The sequence below is a fragment of the Dromiciops gliroides genome, chromosome 4, assembly GCF_019393635.1.
Source record: "Dromiciops gliroides isolate mDroGli1 chromosome 4, mDroGli1.pri, whole genome shotgun sequence".
Taxonomy (NCBI): domain Eukaryota; kingdom Metazoa; phylum Chordata; class Mammalia; order Microbiotheria; family Microbiotheriidae; genus Dromiciops; species Dromiciops gliroides.
Window position 1 is genome coordinate 112390305 of NC_057864.1, and position 17500 is coordinate 112407804.

Here is a 17500-nt window from a genome sequence, read left to right on the forward strand (position 1 = left end):
ACAAGAATAAACAATGTGAGAGATGATTCATTATGGACCCCTACTCAAATTCTAATCAGTATTAATTCATTATGATTCTATAAGGGGTAATGATTATTAGCAATTACTTTACTATACTTATCTGGTAATACATATTTAGTCGTCTTATAATAGGTATAAGAATAAACAACGTATTAATCCATATTTTGTATAAATCACATAGGAATATAGGTTCTAATAGAAGGGCCCTGCAACAGGTCTCAAACCTTAGTGTAATGTTCACTACTTGTTTACCAGCTATAGGGCTTGTGTAACCACAAAAACTTTGACATGGATTATCTCCATCCTGTACTGCTCAAATTCCATGAGCAAAAAGCATGGGTTGGTAGGGTACAGAAAGTCCCTCCTCCCTCCCACCCCTCCTTCCCCAATCTGTTCTTAGAATGTATGTGTGATTGGGGCAGCTAGGTGGCACAGTGGATAAAGCATGGGGCCTGGATTCAGGAGGACCTGAGTTCAAATCCAGCCTCAGACACTTGATGCTTACTAGCTGTGTGACCCTGGGCAAGTCACTTAACCCTCACTGCCCCGCCCAAAAAAGAATGTATATGTGACTTGTACCATCTCCTCTTGCCCAGCCTAAGGAGGAGCCCATCCATCTTGTGACCACCTACTGAATCCAGGGCCGGTGCTTTATCCACTGTGCCACCTAGCTGCCCCCTGCCTCATACTCTTAAGATATTACTCAATGCTATCTTCTACATGAAATTTTTCTGGAACTTAACTGCTCAAACCTTCACTCTAAAACTACTTTATTTGCCAGAAGAAATATCAAAAAATCTCAGCTGTGCATATGATGCCATTCTGATGGCAGAAAGTGAAGCACAATTAAGAAGCCTTGAAGCTTAACATAAAAAAAAAAACAAAACCTAAGATCTTGGCAACTGGTCTTATCATTTTCTGGCAAATAGAGGGAGAAGAAATGGAAGCAGGATCAGCTATTATATTTCTGGGCTCAAAGATCACTGCAGATGGTGACTGCAGTCATGAAATTAAAGACACTTGTTCTATATGTTAGAAAATTATTAATAATAGGGGTTTGGGGACTTCCACCCCCCCTCCCCCACTGAGAGAGCCTGGCTGACCTTTGTTAAGGTCAGTCCAGAGTCAGGAAGTTACCTCACTCAAAACCACACCTACCTAAAAGCTTTGTTCCCACCAGAGGATCTGAACTCTGACCTCAGCATGTTCTATTCATGGATCGCCCTCAAATCCAGTAAACCAATGGATTTGGGTGATGCTGGCCAATTAACTTGGGGCGGTGTGTAGGGACCACCTGTCTTCTGGACTACAGGTAGCTTCTGCTTTGACAGAGACAGGAACTTCCTCTTTTTGGCCTGAGACTTGGAGATAAAAGGGGCTTTCTCTTTCTCTCTCTCCCCGAGATCCTAGCTAGGCTTTCCTATCTTTCAGAGGCATGTGTTCTCTCTTTACTAATATCTAATATACTTTAATAAATGCTTAATGCCCAAAACTGGTGCAGTAGCCTCTAATTTCTAAGTAACAAATATATTAGAAACCCCAGTTAATTTTCCCTACACTTGGGACAGGAATAGGCAATCACATTTAATTTTACATGTCACACTTAGAAGGAAAGCTATGGAAAATTTGGACAGCATGCTAAAAAGCAGAGACCTCACCTTGCTGACAAAGGCCTGTATAGTCAAAGTTATGGTTTTTTACAGTAGCAATGTATGGCTTTCAGAGTTGGACTATAAGAAAAGCTAAACACTGCAGAACTGATGCTTTACAATTGTGGGCTGGAGAAGACTTGAGAGTCCCTTGGACAGCTAGGTCAAATCAGTCAATGCTTAGATTAATTCAGGCTCCTTCACTGGAAGGTCAAATATTGAAGCTGAAGTTGAAATACTTTGCCCACATAATGTGAAGATGGGACTCATTGGAAAAGACTCTGGTGATGGGAAAGACCGAAGGCAAAAGGAAAAGGGGATGGCAGAGGACAAGATGGATGTATATTGTTGTGGAAACAAAAGACATGAACTTGCACAGACTGCTAGCAACAGTGGAAGACAGAAAGGCTTGATGTGCTATTGTCCACAGGTCCAGGAAGGGTCGGACACAACTGAATTTAACAACAACAAAAAATGTACTTATTGTCTCTCCATTAGAATATAAGGAAAATAAGAATTACTTAATTGTATTTTTATCCTGAATGCCTAGCAATGGTGTCTAACTTTTTTTTTAATTGCGCAATCAAAAGAAATCAGATTTGTAATTCATGCAGTAAAAACCAACTGGATAAAGAATGCATGTTGCTCTGAATATGACACAGAGGCTGTTGAGTTAGCCTGTCTAAACATATAGCCTTTGAGATGGACAGTAAACTAAGTAAGAATTGAACAGGAAGAAAACAGCAAGCTGGACTATAGTTGGGAAATTGTGCAGGGCTTTCAATATTTCTGTGGAACTAAAACTCATTATTTTAACACCAATATTCTCCTGGTAATAATGCATGGCTACAGGTCATGTAACTTTCATCTCTGAAAAATTAAAATTGTGGGCAACTCCAAGAGGAATGGTGGTTGTGAACAGGCTGCAGTGTGTGAAGATAACTTGTGCTCTACTGTGCGCTTACTCATGGGATTGGCATAATTGGGTTTATGCCAATCCCGTGATTAAGTGCACAGTGGAGCACAAGTTGTTTAGATAAGAAAATTGCAACTGTCACCCTGTCACCCTGTCACCCTGACTGAAGGCTTCCAGACCAGAGAGGAAAGTCTGGTTCACTTACACATTTGTCCCAGAGTCCATGACATTAACATGACATCCCAAGGTGTAAGACAAAAAGGACGGTCAGAGTTTTCTGTATATTGACAGTGAAGACAGGACAACTGCCACTACCAAATACTTAGAAAATAATCAACTTTTAAAATGATAATAGAAAAACAGTAACTAAGCCAAGCTTTTAGCAGATTTACTTAATATGTAATCTTTGGATCCCAAGAAAACTGTCTTACCTTAATGCTGGTAGATTGCAGTTTCTGGAAAAAATATCTCTGAAATGACAGGGGAACTTTCAGCAAGGCAATGATAGCATTGCAGAGACAAGCTGTGTGCTGTAATAAAGAAAACCCAAGGAAGTCAAACCAGATGAAAAGAAATCTAATACTGCCAATCAACAATTCTTCCAGAAAGACACACATTTTAATTCAACTCAACAGACTTTATGGACTGCCTACTACAAGAAAGGTCCTGTGCTGGGAACTGGGAAAATAGAACATATTCAGCCCTCAAGAAGCTTGCATTCTCTTGGAAAAAACAAAAGCCCAAAACAATAGCTTAATTAGGACACTGACCCAACAGAGGAACTGTAGGTTTCTGTCAAATCTTTCTGTTCAAGATGTACAGACAGACATTTTTACCTAATTAATTCTCAAACATTACAATAGAAGAGAGGAAATCCATACCCCTTTGGGTTCAAAGAGCACATTGATTTTTCATGTTTTGGTATATGGTACCAGTTTTGATAATTTTATATAGTATGAATACGTAGTCAGTCAACAAACATTTATCACGTACCTGCTACATGCCAGGCACTATACTAAGTATAAGTACCGGGGATAGAAAGAGGCAAAAGACAATCCCTGCCTTAAGAAGCTCACAATCAAATGGAGGAGACAAGAAGCAAATTATTATATACAAACTACATATGGGAAAATTGGAAATCATTAGAAGAGGGAGGTCACTAGAATTAAAGAGGTGTTTGGAAAAGGCTTTCTGTAGAAAATGGGATTTGAGTTGGGATCTAAAAGAAATAAGTAAGTAGAGATGAGGAGGGAAAGCACTCCAGCCATGGGAGACAGCCAGAGAAAATGACCACATGAAGTATTTTGTTTATGGAACAGTTAGGAGGTCAGCTTCACTACACTGAAGAGTATGTGTCAGGGAGAGTAAGGTATTAGTAAGAAGCCTGGAAAGGTAGGAAGGGGCTAGGTTATCAAGGGGTTTGAATGTTGGTCAGAGTATTCTGGATTTCCTCCTGGAGCCAACGGGAGAAGTCATTGAAGTTTACTGAATGGTGTGTGTGCATGCGTGTGTGTGTATGCTCGTGCGTGCGTGCGTGCGTGCGTGCGTGCGTGTGTGTGTGTGTGTGTGTGTGTGTGTGTGTGTGAGAGAGAGAGAGAGAGAGAGAGAGGGAGAGGGAAGGAGAGACAGAGACAGACAGACAGACATGGTCAGACCTGAGCTTTAGGAAAATTACTTTAGTGCCTGAATGAAGGGCAGACTAAAGTGGAGAGAGACTTGAGGCAAGCAGACCCACCAGAAGGCTATTGCAATAGACCAATAATAGGAGATGAAGGCTACCAGGGCTGGTGGCAGTAAGAGAAGAGAGAAGGAAGTATATCTGGGAGATGTTGCAAAGGCCTTGGCAACAGCTTGGATATGGGGGGGTGAAAGATAGTGAGAAATCCAGGGTGACATCTAGGTTGTGAGCCTGAAGGACTGGGAGGATGGTGTTGCCTTTGGCAGTAATTCAGAACTCAAGATGGGGAGAGGGCCTAAGGAGAAAGATAATGAGTGCAAGAGGGCAGCTAGGTGGCGAAGTGGATAAAGCACCGGCCTTGGATTCAGGAGGACCTGAGTTCAAATCTGGCCTCAGATACTTGACACTAGCTGTGTGACCATGGGCAAGTCACTTAATCCTCACTGCCCCGCAAAAAAACAAAAACCAAACAAACAAAAGATAATGAGTGCAGTTTTAAACATGTTGAATTTAAGCTGAATATTCACTTTGAAATGTCCAAAAGGCAGTTGGAGATTGAGACTGGAGATTGGCAGAGACTGGAGCAGGAGAGGAAGATTTGAGAATCATCAGCATACAGATGGTAATTAAATTCATGGGGGACGATAAGATCCAAGTGAATAAGGGGAGAGGAAAAAAATACCCCTGGATAGACCCCTGAGGGACACCTATGGTAGAGGGCATGATCTAGAGGATTCAGCAAAGGAGACAGAGGACTACTCAGATAGACAGGAGGAAAACCAGGAGAGAGTGGTATCTTGAAAACCCAGAGAAGTATTGAGGAGGAGAGTGATTGACAGATGTCAAGAAGAATGAGGACTGAGAAAAGGCCATTGGATTTTGCAATTAAGAGATTATCAGTCACTACTGATCAGAGAAATGCAAATTCAAACAATTCTGAGGTATCACCTCACACCTATCAGAGTGGTAAATATGACAAAAAAGGAAAATGCTGGATGTTGGAGAGGATGTGGGAAAACTAGGACACTAATCCACTGTTGGTGGAATTGTGAATGGATCCAACCATTCTGGAGAGCAATTTGGAACTATGCCTAAAGGGCCATAAACTCTGCATACTCTTTGATCCAGCAAGACCACTGCTAGGTTTATATCCTGAAGACATCTCAAAAAAGAGAAAAAGACCTATTCATACAAAAATATTTATAGCAGCTCTTTTTGTGGTGGCTAAGAATTGGAAATCAAAAGAATGTCCATTAACTGGGGAATGGATAAACAAGCTATGGTATATGATGGTGTGGTAAAAATTAGAGAACTCTCCATAGGCAGCTATTGAAGGACCTCCCCTTTTGGGGAAAGAAAGATTGAACACTCCCTGAAGGGAGGTGGAGGGTGCTTCCAGAACACTAGGCGTCTTCCGGGACTCAGCCCTTTTCGTGCTTGGCCCTTGTGGTGGTGGTGGTGCGTGTTAGCTGTCTCTGGTGGCTGCTGTTCTGGTGGCGTGAGCAACTGTAGACTTTCAGGTTAGGTGAGTTAATTACAGAAAACCCTAAATTCCTTTGAACTAGCTTAATTGGAAACAGTCTTGGGATTGCATAGGTTAAGCTTAGAGTTATTTATCTGTATTTCTATTTTCCTATTTCCCTATCTTTGATTTTTATTAGTTTCACCTTTGTTGTTTAATTAATTCCCAAGTAATAAAATCTGATCCTTTTGTGAACTAAGGCTTAGAGGCTCCTTTCTTATTGGCCTGGGAGAAATATCTAAAAAGGGCAGTTCAGAGGGGAGGGTGAACCTAAAAGGTCCCTCATATTTCCAGGACCCTAATATTAAGGCGAGTCACCCAAATAACGCCCTGTATGTCAAATTTTGGTCCTCACAATGGTGATGGAATATTATTGTGCTATAAGAAATGACAAGTAGGATGATTTCAGAAAAGCCTGGAACTGTATGTATGTATGTATGTATGTATGTATGTATGAACTGTATGGATAGTGAAGTGAGCAGAACCAGGAGAACATTGTGCACAGAGACAGCAATATTGTTTGATGAAGAACTGTGAATGACAATTATTCTTAGCAATACAATGATCCAAGACAATCTCAAAGGACTAATGATAAAGCATACTATCCACCTCCAAAGAAAACTGATATTGATTGAACACAGATTGAAGTATGCCATTTTCCACTTTCTCTCATTTTTTTTGTTTTCTTATACAAAAGGACTAATATGGTAATATTTTACATAATTGCACATGTATAACCTATATCTGATTGTTTACTGCCTCAGGGAGGGGCAAGAGGAAGGAGGAAAAGGGATAGAATTTAGAACTCAAAACTTTAAATAAAAAATATTTTTTAAAAATATCACCAGTTACTTTGGAGAGATCCGTTTTAGTGGAATGATAAAGTCAGAAGTCAGATAGTAAGGGATTAAGAAGAGAGTGAGATGAGAGAATATAGGAGCACCTATTGGAAAAAGCTTTTTCAAGAAGTTTAGCTACAAAGGGTGGGAGAGAAACAGGATAATTATTAGCAGGATCAAGTGAGGGTAATTTTAAGAACAGGGGAGACATGTGCATGTTTGTAGGCAGTAGGGATTAAGCCAGTGAAGAGAAAGAAATGGAAAATAAGTGAAAGAGGGGGCAGCTAGGTGGCGCAGTGGATAGAGCACTGGCCCTGGAGTCAGGAGGACCTGAGTTCAAATCTGGCCTCAGACACTTGATATGTACTAGCTGTGTGACCTTGGGCAAGTCACTTAACCCTCACTGCCCAACCAAAAAAAAAAAAAAAAAGAAAAGAAGTGAAAGAGTAGAAAAGAGGGGGAAATCTGTTGAAGGAAGACAGGAATGAATGGGATCATGTATACAGGTAGAAGGGTTGGCCTTGGTAAGAAGTTAAGTCAACTCTTCCTGTGATACAAATGAAGGAAGATACTGCAGCAGAAGGCATATGGGTGATATGAGATGTATAAGAGGGGATAAGAGGGTGAATGGCCTATTTTTTTCTGTAAAATATGAAGCAAGGTTCTCAGCTGGAAGGGTGATGGGAGGGGGACCCATGGTAGGTTTGAGGGGGGATGAAAAGGTTTGGAAGAACCACTGTGGAGAGTGGGATGGTGAGTTGATAAGGGAGGTATAATAGGATTGTTTAGCAACAGTGAGGGGCCAGTGGAGCTTGTGTAATATAAATCTGTAGTGGTCTCGGAATAGTTGCATGATTTTCTCCACCTTCATTCTGCAATACATATTTATATGTAGGACCAAAGGCAAGCAGACGGTGGGAGTGATCCAAGGCTCAGATGTCAATAAAACAGGGCTAGAGACTCAAAGGGACAGTGTGGAGCTGAAGTGGTTTGCTGGGTTAAGATGGGGAAAAGAAGAGAGAGCAGCAAGTGCAGGGGAGATGGTCTAGGAGACAACTGAGGGGTCCTGGGATCAGAGGTCACAATGCAGATTGAGAGGACTTTGGTAACCCTTAGGCAGAAGGTGAAAAAGCAATAGATTATGGTCAAATATGGAGATTTTGGAATTCTTGTGTATGGAGGTGATATATCTGTGGCTGATGACAAGATCAAAGGATATAACCATTTTTATGTGTGGCAGAGATGGAATGGAGTAGGTCATCATGTGAAATGAGTAGGGTTGAGGAATTGAATGGTTAGGGTACTTGTGAGAGACTCAGTTTGTATGCTGAGGGCAGGAGCTGGGAAGGAAAGAAAAATTGTGAGTCAGGTACTAAATACACTGAGGAAAGTGGTAAAGGGCGGGGTGGTGACCTGTCGGTTTGTAGACAACAGCAACATGAATGTCAGTGCTCTTGTCCATGCTGCCTTCCTCCCCACCATACTAAAAGGTATGTTAGTTGATGGAAAGAGAGATAGTGGAAAGAAAGGAGAAAGAAGAGTGGCTGGCACATATTCCCTCAAGCCTACAACCTCAGCCTGGTGAAGTTTTATTTCCATCTTTTATTTTCATTTATAGCCCTGCTAAAGCCAAGAGTCCACAGAGAGTGAGTAAGCAGTGGAAGGAATTAACTGCAGTATAGATTTTATGTGTTTGTGTATTTCAGCTATCTCTAATTTTGTCACTTAAAAATGTATTAACATTAACACTTCATTTCTAAAATAAGGTTTCAAGAAACGCACAGAAGAAATACATAGTGAACTGTTCAAATTTTAGGGGTAGATATGTTACTAAATTTTCAAGCTGAAAGGACCTTAGAGATTAGTATCTGGTTTAAGCTCTTCTTTTACAGATGAGATACCAAGAGACACAAAGAGTCTAAAAACTTCCTGAAGGACAAAAAGGTCTAGAATACAATTTCTCAACTTTTAATTAAGTGATTTTTATCCTAGATCATACAAACTTAGTCCTCTGGATGTTGCCTAGTTCAGAGTTCTGCTTCACAGCACAATAAGAGCACTTAAGCCTGTCCAGCCAGATGACAGCTATCTATCCTTACCTGAACAATGCAAAAAGGTTATTCTAATATCATCTAGGCAGGGTTGGTATGTTTCAGTGTTTTACATGACTACAAATCCTGAAAAGACAATTTTGAACTGCTAAAATAAATTTCATGAAGAACCCCAAAAGTGATTTTAAACTACAATGAACTATTTAACTTATACAAATGGCAATTATAAAGAATTTGTGATTGGAAAAATACTGTTATCATTCTAAGGAATTTAGAATTCAGACTATGTCAAGATACTGGGGCCAGAGGATAGCAGATTTTGCGGCTACAACACTGACACAATCATTTAGTGTTCAAAACAATTTTTATTTTTTATTTCTGATAACTAAACGATGGTACAAGTAGGTAAAAGAGATTAGTGTTCACTTGCTCCTCCATTTCTATTCTTAGCCCCATATATTTCAGGGGATAGGATTAGAATGAAGTTAAATTAGATTAGAATGGTGGGAATCCATTCACATATAGACATATTTTGGTATTTTAGCTATACTGATCTGATATTTGGCATGGGTAATATGGTTCATTTTTAAATTCCTGTAAGGGCAAAAGATCACTGTAACAAATCATTTGCCAACAGAGTAAAAATACTGCTACTTGCCATGTAAGAGACAGGGGCATATTTCCGGTTCAGTGATTCCACCTCTTCTAAGACATGATTATATACAGACATCATTCTTCTTTCGTATTCACTATCAGCATGCGCCGATCCAGTGGAACCATATTCCTGGAAACTGAAGAAACCATCTGATCAATCAGTGAATTGATTAAATACCATATAATAAGGCATTATAGAACAACAAATGCTCTAGGATAGAGGTGTCAAACTTGCAGGTTGCATATGGCAGCAGAGTGCAACCTAGACCAGATTAAAACGTAATTGAGAAATGTTTAACAAAAATAAATAAAAATAATTTCTAAGTAAATATGAGGCCAGCAGGGATCCATTTCTATTTGAGTTTGACACCATTGCTCTAGGGGATATAGAGATATACCTTCAAGGAGTCTACAGTCTTATTGGGGAGACAAAAGATACTCTGCATAAAAGGACTGCTAACAATACTAGGATATATAGAAATTAGATGTAACAAATACAGGTAGAAAACACAACAGTAATTCAGAGAATGAAAGAATCAGCATGGACTAAGGTATGCAGGGAAGAAGGTAGAACGTGAATGCAGGAATTGGGGCAAGGACTCACTATTTAACAAAAACAGACAGGAAAACTGGAAAGCAGCTTGGCAGAAACTAGGTATAGAGCAACATCTACACTGTATTATGTATTACAACATAAGTTTTAAATGGGCACATGACAGACATAAAGGAAGACATCATAAATTGGAGGAGCAAGGAAGAAACTTCCTGATAGGACTATGAATCAAGAAGAGTTCATGACCAAACAAGAAATAAAGAGAATCACAGAAGGTAAAATGGACAATTCTGATTTTATACATTTTAAAAGGTTTTGCACAAACAAAAACAATGACACTAAAATTAGAAGAGATGTAAGTAAATGGGAAAAATCTGTAGAAAATTTCTCTGATAAGTCTTATTTCTAAGATACATAAACAACTGAGTCAAATTTATAAACAATAAAAGTCATCTTCCTACTAATAAATGGTCAAAGGATATGAACAGGCAATTTTCAGAGGAAGAAACTCAAGCTATCAATAACCATATGAAAAACGTTCTAAATCACTAATAATTGTCCTCCTGTTGTCTTAGTTGTGTCCAAGTCTTTGTGACCCTATTTGGGGTTTTCTTGGCAAAGAAAATGATTTGCCATTTCCTTCTCCGCCTCATTTTACAGATGAGGAACTAAAGAAAACTGGGTAAAGTGACTTGCCCAAGGTCACACAACTAGCTAGTGTCTGAGGCAAGATTTGAACTCAGGAAGACGAGTCTTTCTGACTTCAGACCCAGCACTCTATCCATTGCACCACATAACTGACCACTAATAATTAGAGAAATGCAAATTAAAACAACTATGAAGAGTCACCTTGCTCCCCTAAGATTAGCAAAGCTGAACAAAGTGGACAGTAACAAATACTGGAGAGACTGTGGGAGACTTAGATAAGCTGTTCCTAGGACAACAGATGTAAAGTTTGTTATTGGGTCTGTCAATGTGAAATACATAAGCCAAATAACTTTGCTGAATTGTACTATAAAGCATAATTTTATGATAAACACGTCCATCATCAAAAACATATTTATTTAGCCCCTAATTCTATCACAAGAAAATGTAAACAACCTAAGTCTCTGCTTTTGTATATTTAAGGTTTTAATGTAATAAAGAAGAACACTCTAAAGGATATATTATGATTGAGATATACACTCATGAAATTCCTTTAAAAATATAGAAAAATCTCTTTATAATTGGGGGATAGCCTTTAATAGGCTAAATTCCTTTAAAAAAAAAAGGCTAGGTTTTGATAATTTGAAGGATTTCCAACAATCTGAAATTTCAGTGATAATTAGATATGTCACAGTGGGACCATACTACTATATTTTCATTTATGCAGCAAGCCTTGAAATTGTCATTCTGTCACTGGCATTTGTACATTTCAAACTGAAGACAATAATAAGAATATTTCAATGATGGCTGTTGTTGAATTGCTTCAGTTGTGTCTGACTCTGGGACCTCATTTGGGGTTTTTTTGGCAAAGATACTTGGAGGGGTTTGCCATTTCCCTCTCCAGCTCAATTTCCAGTTGAAGAAACTGAGGCATGACTTGCTTAGGGTTACACAGCCAGTAAGTATCTAAGGCTGAATTTGAACTCAGGAAGATGAGTTGTACTGGTTCTAAGCTCAGTGCTCTATTTACTTTGCCACCTAGCTGCCCCTAATTTAGTAATGGAGTTGTAACCATAAAGAGGCAACTCTGGAGTCAGGAAAAGTCTATATTCAATTCTTGCCTCTGACACCTATTGTGACTTTGGGTGAATCATTTAGATGCTCAGTGCGCCAGGTAAGTCTTTTGTAGAGCAGTTACTGATATGTACTGGTAAGGGGAATTGCTTAAGCTGGAGTTCCCTACACTACAGAAAAGAGGCAACTTGGTAAAGTGTAGAGAGTATAGGACATGGAGTCAAGAAGACCTGGGTTCAAATACTGCCCAGATCCTGGGCACACTCTGAGCCTCAGTTTCCTTAGCTGTACAAGGGATAGATTTGATATGAGGGCTTTTCTAGGTCTAAAGCTATGATTCTATGAACTCACCAGGCTCCCCCCAACCCCTGGTACTCCCAAAAAGGACCATGATTTTAGGCAAATCTCATCCTCCTGAGGCAAATGGGAAGGAAATTAATATTTATATAGCACTTTAGTAAGTGCTAGGTACTGTGCTGAGTGCTTTACAAATATCTCATTTGATCCTTACAACAACCCTAGAAGGTAGGTTCTGTTATTAATTCCCCATTTTACATCTGGGGAAACTGAGGCAAAGAGAGGCTAAGTGACTTTCCCAGGGATATACAGCTACAAAGTTATGAGGCTAGACTTGAACTCAGGTCTTCCTGAAACCAGGTCCAGAGCTTTATACATTGTGCCACCTAGCTGCCTCTGGGAAACAGTAACTACCTAAAGCTTCAGCGTGGCACACCAGACTCTTACCCATCCTGAAGGGTTCCCATTCCTACTGTGCAGCACCAGGGGAACTGGAAGGTAGGGGAAGAAAAGGTTTAATTTGTGTGAGTTGGTATGGCCAATCAATCAAGAAGCATCTATTATGTTGTGCCAAGCACTAGGGATACAAGGACAAAAAGCCCAAGGTACTCACATTTTATTTGGGAATACAATCTGCTTGCATATAAGTAGGTACAAAAATAAATACAAGGAAATTCCAAGGGGGAAGGCGCCAGATGTTGGAAAAGATCAGGGCATGGTGCTTTTGCTGAGCTCTAAAGGAAGCCAGGGGCTGTAAGAGGCAGAAGTGAGGAGGGACCATATTCTAGGTGAAAAGAACAACCAGGAGACAGAGAGTCTTGGGTAAGGACAGCAACATCAAGTCTGGTTAGATGGTGGAGGGTGTGAAGAAGGGTAATGTCAGTCTCAAAAAAAACATTGGAGCCATATCTTTAAAGGGAAAATGTAGGAATCAGCATTTGATCCTGAAACTTTTTAGGGAGGGAAATGACATGGTTAGCTCTGAGTTCTAAGAAATCTCACTTTAGTACCAGTGTAAATGACAGACTGGAAAGGGATTGAAATTTTTGCAACAGTCCAAGTAGGAAGTGCTGAGGACCTTAGGTGAGATAGTAGGTGGAGAGAAGGGAAGGAATATGAGAAATGTTATAGAAATAGAATAGAAAAGACTTGGTAACAGGAAGTTGACCTAAAACAGAAGTTTGGGATCAATCAACGTATGGAAACTGAATAACCAGAGAGCATGAGAGACATGGTTCTTTATGAGTAGCAGGGAAAGGTCATGCCACTGAGATGTGACTTTGATAACTATTTAAAATCAAGAGGGATAGAAGCTAAGTAAAACTGAACTGTGCTTATTTAAGAACATGAATTAGGTGACTGATTAAAGACATTAAGAATAAGTGTGACCAAAAGAGAATTAGTCTAAGTGAATGAGGCTAGAACAAATAAGCAATGTGACAATTTGATGGTCAACTTGTGAAGAGTCTTAGCCTTAAGTATAGTGATAGGAAGTCATTAACTGACAGAAAGATGTTGAAATTACTCTGTTGATACTCATGTTCTCTTTGAGAAATTTTAGTTTGCAACTTCAATTTTAAATGCACATTCCAAAACATAAAATAAAAAAAAAGACAAAACATTGCCCAGGGCCCTATTATTTAGGGAAGAACTTTTACAAAGAAGGAATTCAAATTTCTTTTGATTTGTAAAGCCAAAAGATGAGTTTCAAGCTAAAGCCAACAGAGCACACTTAACTTGATTTTTTCATGTTAAAGTTTTACCATATGGTAGTGATAAAGTAACACTTCAATTAGACTTACCTTGCTGACTCTGGATCCAAAATCAGGGCTTCTATTGCGTGAGAGATCAGCAAACAACTCTGCTGCTGTCTAGTATAACATTAAGGATTTTTTCTTTTGGTCCAGGACTGTAAACCTGTGATTTTATCAGTATGTAGAACACTCAATATGGAAAATTCTCCATTGAAGAAGGTTAGCAACTTATAATAATGGTCATGCTGCCACTCAGTATTAAAGGAATACATTAAAATAAAGAGTTGCATTTTGAAATAAAAATCATAAGAATTTTAAGCTGGCTGGAAATGTAATAATCATGTGGGGTTTGAGTTTCACTCTGATGAGCCAGCTCTTAAGAACAATACTGACCCTGGGCAAAGTTGTTTGTTAACTTCTGAGCCTTGGTTTTCTCATCTGTAAAATGGAGATAATCTCACAGGGTTGTGATGGTCAAATGTGTTGGTGCATATGAAGTGTATGAGTATAAATTATTACTACCATCTGGCCCAATTATCTTTTTTTACAAATGAGGAAGCTAAGTTTCAAATTGTGTATGTCACTTGTTTTAAGATCATAAGGCATTTGAGTGACTGAATCTTAATGAGTGACTAGGTTTTCTAAATCCCATGAAAGCACTCTTCAAATACATCACATTTCCTTCCTGGATATATGAAAAGTCAGTATGACAATGAAAAGTTTCATTAATATGAGCAGGAGCAACATCACCATTCTGGTATAAAACTTGTTAGGGGGCTATTTTCCTTGTTAAGAGAGAATAGGCTAAATAAAGAGAAGTTACTCTATTCTTCTTAGTCTACAGCAGGGGTTAACCTTTATCATGTCATAGATTCCATTCTCATAATTTCATTTTAAAATAACTGGAGGAATTCTACATTTCTGTTAGAAGTTAGTGAAAATAAAGATGTAATTTTCCCCACCCAAGGTCATAGACTCCTTGAAATTTATGCATTCACTGCTTAAAAGTCTGTGGACCCAGGTTTAAGAATGAATTTATAGGTTTTACAACCTAAGGCATAGTTAACTTAGAGGTTTCAGGGACCAGTAATGATTAGAGGTTTAAAGAATAAGAAATGCTGGACTTCTAAGTCCCTTCTAATGCTAAATCTATGATCTTATAAACTAGAAGTATTTCGTATGAAGTTAAAAAAAAAAGCAGTAGAGAGACACAATAATGGCTTTCTAGAAGAAAAATATAATATCCTTTTGTAGTTTAAGGAACATAACTGGTTACCATCAGTAGGATAGATATTTAGGATCGTACCTCCTTTCTCTGGAGATTCTTAAGAACAAATTCTTATATGTTCTCAAGGCAGAACATATTAGAAATAATACCTATTATTTTTTTAATGATATGGTGAATATGAATACCCCTGGATAGTTTTTTAAAAAACACATTATTTGCTATGTTCATTTTGATGGGCTACATATATTGTCAAATAAGCATTACTAAACAACACTTTGCACTTAAAAAAATTCATTTAAAAGTACAATAAATTTGGGGCCAACAGGATACAATTCAACGTTCCTCAATGTTGCTGAGTCTGCATCAAAAGATGCCTGATAAAGATCCTCATAACGGGAAGCTAGGCTTCGGAATTCTTCCATAGACTGTTTCATCTACCAAAGAAAGAAAACATGCAATGACCACAAAAAATTTTTAAGTTGTTATGTGAACAAGAAAGCCAAAAGAAACAAAATCTGTCTCCAACTGATTAAATTCATGCATATTCTGGTGAATTTTTAATTCTTAGATCATTTAATTTTAGAAAGTTTTAAAGCAGAATGTTAACTAAGCATTTCTAAGAAATGCAGAAAGATAGAGCTGGCATAAATATTCAGAAGTATAATAATCTACATATAAAACAGCATATATGATGTAAAATATTTCTTTTTTTGGCTATTTTACAAACTAAAATATCTCAATGCTTCCTAAATGGAATCTCCAGATCCATTAAGTGAAAAGAATATTGTTCTCCACTTAGAAGCTAATGTTTTATGATCTTTATAGAATAAAAAACACAAAACACAAGCAGGTCTACTTTTTCACATCAAAGTATTTTCCTTTGTAAAAATCTAAAATAAAAAATTTGCTAAGAGCCAAATGGAAAATAACATACCAGCCAACTGTTAGCAAGATTAATAAACTTTGTATACTTATTTCTTGAAACCAAATCATTATCAACTGACAAACTTTACAATTTTTCACCTTACAAAAAAACCACTGCAAGATAAGCCTATTCAAGAACAGAGCTAACACATGCCTGATTGGAGATGCGGCCACATCTCTGAAGGTCATTCCCCAAGGTCATAGCTATAGTTGTAGCAATAGCAGGTGGAGGGCTTGTCTTTAGGCTATTACAGGTGCAGAAAAGTTGAGAAAAGGCCTGCAGAAGGTCAATTCTGAGTTTTACAAATTCACACTGAAAACTTAAAGGATTCAGTGGTGTGCTGGCAGCCTAGAAAAATAAATATAAGTTTAAGATCCAAAATAAACATGATACTAAGATGATACAATGTCAAGTTAACTGTTACAGTTCATACAAGAAAAATACTCTCTAATAATAATGTATAATCCAAACACAGATTTTTCACACAGATGGACGAATGCCTAGATTTAAAAGGGAAATGACCTAATATAAAAAAAGAAAGCTTACTGGAGTAAACATGGACTCTGAGACATCATTATCTTAAGAAATATGGGCCTGAATGAAATGGTAAGCCACCCCCTACATTTAGGACTGAGTATGATAAATAGGAAGAATAGGAGTCACAACATATAAGGTATGATTTGAGGTGTGCTACTAAAGTTTGTAGATATTAAAACATTTTACCTTGCCAACCTGTCATGATATAGCATCATTTCTTTCTACTGGAACAGAAATTCGTTTCACTAGAGCCAGTAATGGTAGGAAAAATGGAAGAGTGTCCCTAGGAGGCCACTGTTAACATGTACAATCACCAACAGAAGACAGTTATCTTCTCCCACTAGAATATACACATTTACCAAATTAGCTAGTTGATACTTGAGATGAAAAAACTAAAAAAGAACACCGGAGGAAATGGAAAACCACTCCAGTATCTTTGCCAAGAAAACCCAAGGACAGTATTGGCTTGCTATGGTTCACAGGATCACAAAGATTCAGACATGACTAAACAACTGAACACCAATGGCAACAACTGCACTCGGGCCAGGTTACTGCAGCAGTATTATGCCCAGTTCTTGAAGCCAGAATAAAAAGATGAACTAAAACAACATATGAGAAAGTTATTGTATTGGTTAGGTTCTTTAAACCATATCAAATGGAGGAATGCTGAAAATAAATGAGAATGTTTAATCTGGAGAAGTAAAGACTTAAGAAAGAAATGACAAGCAGGATGATTTCAGAAAGGCCTGGAAAGACTTGTATGAACTGATGTATAGTGAAGTGAGCCTAACCAAGAGAATGTTGTACACAGACACAGCAATACTGGTCGATGAAGAATTGTGAATGACTTAATTATTCCCAGCAATACAATGATCCAAGACACTCCCAAAGGACTAATGATGAAGCATACTATCCACCTCTAAAGAAAAATCTGACACTGATTGAACACAAGTTGAAGCATTCTACTTTTCAGTTTCATTTTTTTCTTTTATTCAGGTTTTCTTATACAGAATGACTACTATAGTAATGTTTTACATAATTGCACATGTATAACCTATGTCTGTTTGCCACCTAAGGGAAGAGTTAAGGGAGGGAGGGATAGAATTTGGAACTCTAAACTTTAAACAAAAATGTTTATTATTATTTTTAAAATGACC

General features: G+C 38.2%; 1 protein-coding gene across 1 annotated transcript in view; it reads right to left on the bottom strand.

The window, feature by feature from the left end:
- The window catches only part of INTS7 (integrator complex subunit 7), a 78539-nt gene that overhangs the window by 9343 nt on the left and 51696 nt on the right, over nucleotides 1–17500 (bottom strand). The window contains exons 14-18 of the mRNA XM_043963675.1: nucleotides 15960–16154; nucleotides 15212–15315; nucleotides 13702–13770; nucleotides 9335–9467; nucleotides 3018–3116 (exon numbers count right to left, since the gene is read on the bottom strand). Of these exons, the coding sequence (XP_043819610.1) occupies nucleotides 3018–3116; nucleotides 9335–9467; nucleotides 13702–13770; nucleotides 15212–15315; nucleotides 15960–16154 (600 nt within the window). The remainder of the gene's footprint in view (nucleotides 1–3017; nucleotides 3117–9334; nucleotides 9468–13701; nucleotides 13771–15211; nucleotides 15316–15959; nucleotides 16155–17500) is intronic.